Genomic DNA, 7,096 nt, shown 5'->3' on the forward strand with positions numbered 1-7,096 from the left:
ACCTCCACACTGTTTTCCAAAGTGGCTGTACCAACTTGCATTCCCACCAACAGTGTAAGAGGGTTCCCCTTTCTCCACAACCTCTCCAACATTTGTTGTTTCTTGCCTTGTCAATTTTTGCCATTCTAATTCGTGTAAGGTGGTATCTCAATGTGGTTTTGATTTGAATTTCCCTGATGGCTAATGATGATGAACATTTCTTCATGTGTCTGTTAGCCAATTGTATGTCTTCTTTGGAGAAGTGTCTGTTCATGTCTTCTGCCCATTTTTTGACTTGATTATTTGTTTTTTGGGTGCTGAGTTTGAGAAGTTCTTTATAGATCTTGGAAATCAGTGCTTTGTCTGTAGGCCTTCTTTTAATATAGTTTCTTTATTGTTGTTGAACGTGTTAACACTGTCAATGGATCACAAGATCCTTGCGAGTCATCCTTCCTCTTTCTCTCCCCCATCTCCCCCAGGTTGTCTGTGTGGTCTTTGCCTCCCACTCTGCCTGCCAGCTCCCAACTAGTCAGCCAGTGTGTTTGCTTATTTGCATTGCTTTTATTACCCCATGAACAGAAGTAGGTCACCTCCCAGAGACATAGTCTGCCTTCAGCATTGTCTCTTGCTCTTGGCTGCAGGGTGCCTGTCCTTGCTGGTGACGGTCCAGCACACAGAGCGCTATGTCACACTGTTTGCCTCCATCGTCCTTAAATGTGACTACACCACCTCTGCCCAGCTCCAGGATGTCGTAGTGACGTGGCGCTTCAAGTCCTTCTGCAAGGACCCCATCTTTGACTACTACTCTGCATGTGAGTCCCTCCTCCTTCAGCCCACGTACGTCCCTCTGTGAAGCATGGCCATTAGGGCATAGGGCCACAAATCCTTCTGAGAGGGAGCCACAAAGTTCACTTAATGCCGTCCCCTCATTTTATTTTATTTTATTTTTAAAGATTTTATTTATTTATTTGACAGAGAGAGACACAGCGAGAGAGGGAACACAAGCAGGGGGAGTGGGAGAGGGAGAAGCAGGCTTCCCGCGGAACAGGGAGCCTGATGCGGGGCCCGATCCCAGGACCCTGTGATCATGACCTGAGCCGAAGGCAGACGCTTAATGACTGAGCCACCCAGGCGCCCCTCGTCCCCTCATTTTATAGATAAATAAACAACCCAGACAGATGAAGTAACTTATTTGAGGTCACATACTATTTTATTTTAAGATTTGTGTCCTACCTTGTTCTGAAAAGATGTAGGCAGCTCAGACATTAAGTTTTTTAAGAGGCAGTGCCAGTCCTGCCTCCTGGTCCATTCCTGGTTGCATGCCGGCACACTGAGATGAGTATGCAGTCCGCCTCCATTCCCTTTACCACCTGAGGACGTGGACAAGAAGCCTCCTACATCCCCCAGGACCCTGAGGAGTGGCGTTTGTGAACCTCCCCCCCTCCCCCACTGCCACACTCCCTTTTGTGGCCAGCCTTCCTAGTGGCCAATGAAACTCTCCCAGTGAGCGAGAGCCCACTGCCCCCAGGGAACACATTTTCAGTGCTGCACACCCCCCCCCACACACACACACTTAGCCAAGTCCTACCTCTCAGTAGCAGCTGCCCCACTCATGTCAGCTCTCCTCCCTGGAACCAAAGTTCTTTTTAGCTGTCTACCTCTACTCTCTCAAGGAACAAAGGAACCCAGATCCTCACCATCAGCCCTGGACAATTACCCTTGTAGAGATTTTGAGAGTACAAGTAGACACCGTCTTTGTAGGAAGGAAGTGAGCTTCCAGAGGTGAGGAAAAAGGGGGGAGGCATCAGCTTTACCTCTTTTAGCCCTGACTAATGTCTTACAGTATGAACCCTGATACCTAAATGTCTGAGTCACCCACAGAACCTGGCGTTGTCCCCAAAAGACACATCTCTGAATCAAGGCATGATTTCCAGGGGGTTACTTTTCAAATAAAGTCGGAAGGGAGGAGAGGCCAGGGTAGCAGGCATTTGCCACCAGCAAATGTATTATAAGGGCAGGTGGATGAGCCCTATAGGAGCAGAATCTGGGGTGACCAAAAATGAAGCAAGGGTAGTTGGAATGGGAGACAGGAGCATGGAGCCAGGATTTGGAAATGATGACCTTTGAGAGGGGTCTGGATCTTGCTGCTCAGAGGTTCATTAGTATTACCTGGGAGTTCCTCTGAAATGCAGACTCTCAGATTCTCACTCCAGACCCACAGAATCAGAATCTTCATGTTTAGCAGGATTCCCAGTAGACACATGAGCTCAGGATAAAAATGAGAAGCTTCTCTGCTCCAGGGAACAGTAAGGGCACCTTTCTCCATGGGAATTCCCCATTGCTGTGTGACCTGGCTGTGTCCTCTTTCCTCAGCATACCAGGCGGCTTTATCCCTGGGCCAGGACCCATCCAATGACTGCAACGACAGTCAGCGGGAGGTTCGCATCGTGGCTCAGAGGCGGGGGCAGAATGAGCCTGTGCTGGGGGTGGATTACCGGCAGCGCAAGATCACCATCCAGAACCGTGAGTGCAGGGGAGGCGGCAGGGATCTGGGGGCGGCAAGAGGTGCAGACACCGGGCCTGGGCCTGACTGAGTCATTGTGGGCATTTCCCTTTTTTTTAAAGATTTTATTTATTTATTTGACAGAGAGATAGCGAGAGCAGGAACACAGGCAGGGGGAGTGGGAGAGGGAGAAGCAGGCTTCCTGCCGAGCAGGGAGCCCGATGTGGGACCCGATCCCAGGACTCTGGGATCATGACCTGAGCCGAGGGCAGACGCTTAACGACTGAGCCACACAGGCACCCTCTTTTTTCTTTTTTTTGGTTTTGTGTTTGTTTGTTTGTGTGTTTGTTTGAGGAAAGTGCCAGATACATAGAATGCTGTTACCACCATCTGAAGTCACTCCCCTGGAAGTTGGTCTCTAGATGAGAAGATGTCCTACAGCTTTGGCTAAAGGTCTGGGAGTGGGTGGTCTCTTTTGCTTTTTCATGGCTGAGGTGTGGCTCAGGCTTGTTTGCTCCCTCCCATAAATTGCTCTCAGGGCCTGCATGAACCCCAGGCCGCTGAGTTTCCCTCTGGCCACTCCTGTTGTACATGTCTAAAGGGCTTCCAAGTAAATGGCTACCTGAAGACCATCATTGCCCATTGGTAGAGGGAAGAGCATTAGCCTTAGAATCTAAAGACCTGGCTGAGTGTCCTGCTTCTTCCACCTGCTAGCTTGTGGACCAGTAGCAGATGTTTTCCCTGGCCTCTATTACCTCATCTGAAAGGTGGACATAATGGTCTCTGTGTCTGCACACTGAAGTAAATATCAAATGTGATATCTAAGAGCTATGTGTAAAGCATACTTATTCTTTGTGCCTAGTACAGGGGCTGGTGGTTGGAGCCCTCAGACTCGGGTGTGGGTCCCCATTCTGCACTTATAGGGTATGTGAACCTGGGCAAGTCCCTTCAATTTTTTTAGCCTCAATTTCTACAAAATGGGACTTGCCGTAGTACTACCCATCTCCTGGAGAGCCGTCAGGATTAAGTGAGATGATATGCATAAAACACTTAGCAAATATTAAGTGTGCAGTGAACTTTAGTTACAATCACTGAGGGCACTTTTGGATGGATGGGCTAGCGCCCCATATTCCTATCTTGTAATCCAGGATGGCCGTGATGGGTTATTGGCACAGAATTCAGAGCCTGTTTCAGTGAGCTTCACATGCTGTGTTAAACAAATATTTGCTGATTAAAAGGGGAAAAAGAAGGGAGAATACATGAAGCAGGCCACTCAGGTACCTGTAGCAACAATGTGAGGAAATCAGTGAATGCTCTATGACCATTTAAAGGGAGCCAATTTAATATTTGCTTCCAAATTTTTGTATAATACTTTGGCTGTGATATTTAAGTCTGATTCTTTTACATGTGATCTCTGATTCCCCCAAGCCAGCCCTTAAACTCTCGGCCTTAAGGAACATCTGTCCTTTTCTGGTCTCTAGCTACATTCTCAAAGAGTCAGGGTGGTTCTCCTTTTCCCAGAGCCTGCAGAATTAGCCCTCATCTGATTCCAAAGTTTAAAGTCTCTTCAACTGGCAAGCCTCCTTTATAGTTTTTGAAGGATGAAAATCCCCACAGGTGACAGTCCCCACTTTTCTTTTTTTCTAATTCTGAGTAATACCATCCACTATCTCTACTCCCAATCACCCTTGGATCAAACTCTGTTTCTCCCTTACACCCATGGGAAAGCAGTATTTCCCCTTGGTTTTTATGTCTACCTCCATACTTGTCATGACTTCCTGAAGCCCTTGTTTTCTGACACTTTATGCCTGTGTGTGCATCATTTGAGATGACCATGTCAAGTCAGTTCTTGGATTATTTAAAATATCAACATATCTGAATGTCCTCATTACTGTGATAGCCCTAAAAAAAAATCTTTATGTCTCTAATAAAAATTGGGGCAGATTTTTAATGCACATTAAGAGAGAATTTCCTCCAAAGCATTTTTACCATTCTTCCAAGTCTGGGGTAAGCTTATTTCTGGGAAAGGTAGTGTGTTTGGAAAATCATGGGTAGGAAAAAAATCGTAGAGCTTGACGTAGAAAGAGAAGGAAACAGAAGTTGAAGTTAGCTCCAGTGGTACATGACCTTGCATTTTTGTTTCATTTCCTCAATAAATATTTTTTGACAAACAGATAATGAAGAATTATAGATGGGATTGCTAAGTAAGCAGGAGCAAGTCTATAATGCTAAGGGTTTGGGCGCCTGGGTGGCTCAGTTGGTTAAGCGACTGCCTTCGGCTCAGGTCATGATCCTGGAGTCCCTGGATCGAGTCCCGCATCGGGCTCCCTGCTCGGCAGGGAGCCTGCTTCTGCCTCTGACCCTCCCCCCTCTCATGTGCTCTCTCTCTCTCTCTCATTCTCTCTGTCTCAAATAAATAAAATCTTAAAAAAAAAAAATTATAATGCTAAGGGTTTTTAAAAAGGAATTTGAAGTTGTCCCCTGGCACTCTACTGTGGATGAAATAGCAGGGATGTGGAGGCTGTCCTGATGCCCCTGACTGGACTTTAAGCCCTTTTAGGACAGAGATGAGTCTTATTCCTCTGCAGATCTTCCTCAGGGTCTGACATAGAGCTGGACCCACACAAGGTCTTCAGTGAAAATCTGTTGCATTTACTAAACTTGAACATACCATTCATCTATCTTAATGAGGTAGCCCAGCGCTTAGTGCTCATGAAAACTGAAATTCCTTTCTTGAACATCGAGTAACATTTACCCTTAAAATATTGGCATTTCATCCTTGCTTATTCAACTTCATCTTATAAATTGTCCCTCTAAGATCCAGAGGGATCCGTTCACAGCTGGTGAGGAACCCAGGCTGTGGAGTTTTCCACCCCTTAGGAAAGGACATTAGAACTTAGTGGTTAAGAGCACCAGGGTTGCAGCAGAGAGACATGGATTTGAACCTACCTCTGCTACTCATTATTTCTCTGTTCTTAGGCCAGTTTCTTAGCCTCCTAGAGTCTTGGTTTCCTCATCTGAAATGCAGCTGATAAGCATACTTACTGTATCAGGATGGTATCGAGTTTGTGAGTAAGCAAAACCCAAAATATTAGTGACTTAAACAATAAAGAAGTTTATTTCTTCTCAAGTATAAATTTGGAGGTAGATAGTCCAAAATTAGTGTGGTGGCCCTGTTCCATCAAGTCCTCAGGAACAGGCCCAAGCTCCAGCTCACCAAGAAAGTCTTTTTCTTCCTCATGGTCCAAGACAGCAGCCATCACATTTGCTCTCCAGATAACAGAGTAAAAGAAAAGAAGAGAAGGACAAAAATATTCCCAAACTGTTTTAGGAAAGTTCCTGGGAGCCATCATGTGACCCTTCTGCTTGCATTCTGTCCACCAGAACGGAGTTGTGTGTCCATGTCCACCTTTAAGAGAGGATAGGAAATAGTGACTTTATTCTGGATGGCCACATCCATGACCAAAAGTTATATGACTGTGAGGGAAAGTTGTATCCCTGGGAGGCAATGTAGTGTGTACCTCACCCACTCAGAGAGCTGTGGTGGGAATGAAATGAGGTGATGTCCAAAATCCTTTCAGGGTACCTGGTAGGGCTCAATGAATGGTCAGTTCTACCATCATTGTACTGTTTGGGGAAAGAGGAGGGTCTCAGTGAAAGGGCTTTAGGCTTTCCTCTGCACTACGAGGGGCCCTCTTAGGATGTGGAAGGACAGTGCTGGGTCTTTAAGCCATAGGTCAGAAACCAGGGCCCTCTCCTTTAACCCCTGGCACTTTCTCCATCCCTCCCTGCAGGAGCAGATCTGGTGATTAATGAAGTGATGTGGTGGGACCATGGAGTGTATTATTGCACCATTGAGGCTCCCGGGGACACGTCAGGAGACCCAGATAAGGAGGTGAAGCTCATTGTCCTGCGTAAGTGCTGCTGGAGCTTTCTCTTTAGCCACCCCATCACTGTGACACTTTTACACACAGAAAAAAAAACAACAACAAAAAACAGAAGCAAGCAAGCCCAGCCTATTGCTGGATTGCCAACCTCTGAAGGTCCCTTACCAAAGCTAAACTTTTTTTTCCCCCCACTATTTGATTGAACGTAACCTATAGATCAAGAGCTGTATTTATTAGACCTCTAGGATGTTAGACCTGGAAGCATTCCACCGGCATGTTTCGTTAGCTTGCTCTTGGCGTCTCCGCTGCAGACTGGCTGACAGTGATCTTCATCATTCTGGGAGCCCTCCTCCTGCTCCTGCTGATCGGGGTGTGCTGGTGCCAGAGCTGTCCTCAGCATTGCTGCTGCTACATCCGCTGCCCCTGCTGCCCTGCCCGCTGCTGCTGCCCCGAGGAAGGTGAGAGCGGACGGACGAGCACTGGGAGGGGTGCTGCCGCAGGCTCGGACGAGCAGTGGGAGGGGTGCTGCCGCAGGCTCGGACGAGCAGTGGGAGGGGTGCTGCCGCAGGCTCGGACGAGCAGTGGGAGGGGTGCTGCCGCAGGCTCGGACGAGCAGTGGGAGGGGTGCTGCCGCAGGCTCGGACGAGCAGTGGGAGGGGTGCTGCCGCAGGCTCGGACGAGCAGTGGGAGGGGTGCTGCCGCAGGCTCGGACGAGCAGTGGGAGGGG

General features: G+C 47.8%; 1 protein-coding gene across 3 annotated transcripts in view; it reads left to right on the forward strand.

Moving 5' to 3' along the window:
• Positions 1 to 414: 414 nt before the first annotated feature.
• The window catches only part of ILDR1 (immunoglobulin like domain containing receptor 1), an 18,303-nt gene continuing 11,621 nt past the window's right edge, over positions 415 to 7,096 (forward strand). For 2 of the 3 annotated variants that reach the window (XM_034990351.1, XM_034990361.1), the window contains exons 1-4: positions 415 to 791; positions 2,353 to 2,502; positions 6,277 to 6,396; positions 6,681 to 6,827. In XM_034990351.1, coding sequence (XP_034846242.1) covers positions 551 to 791; positions 2,353 to 2,502; positions 6,277 to 6,396; positions 6,681 to 6,827 — 658 coding nt within the window. In that variant the 5' untranslated portion in view covers positions 415 to 550. The remainder of the gene's footprint in view (positions 792 to 2,352; positions 2,503 to 6,276; positions 6,397 to 6,680; positions 6,828 to 7,096) is intronic. The other variant, XM_034990370.1, reaches the window with a different exon arrangement.

Source organism: Mirounga leonina, unplaced genomic scaffold (assembly GCF_011800145.1).
Source record: "Mirounga leonina isolate KUSES-001 unplaced genomic scaffold, KU_Mleo_1.0 Mir_115, whole genome shotgun sequence".
In the NCBI taxonomy this organism is placed as follows: domain Eukaryota; kingdom Metazoa; phylum Chordata; class Mammalia; order Carnivora; family Phocidae; genus Mirounga; species Mirounga leonina.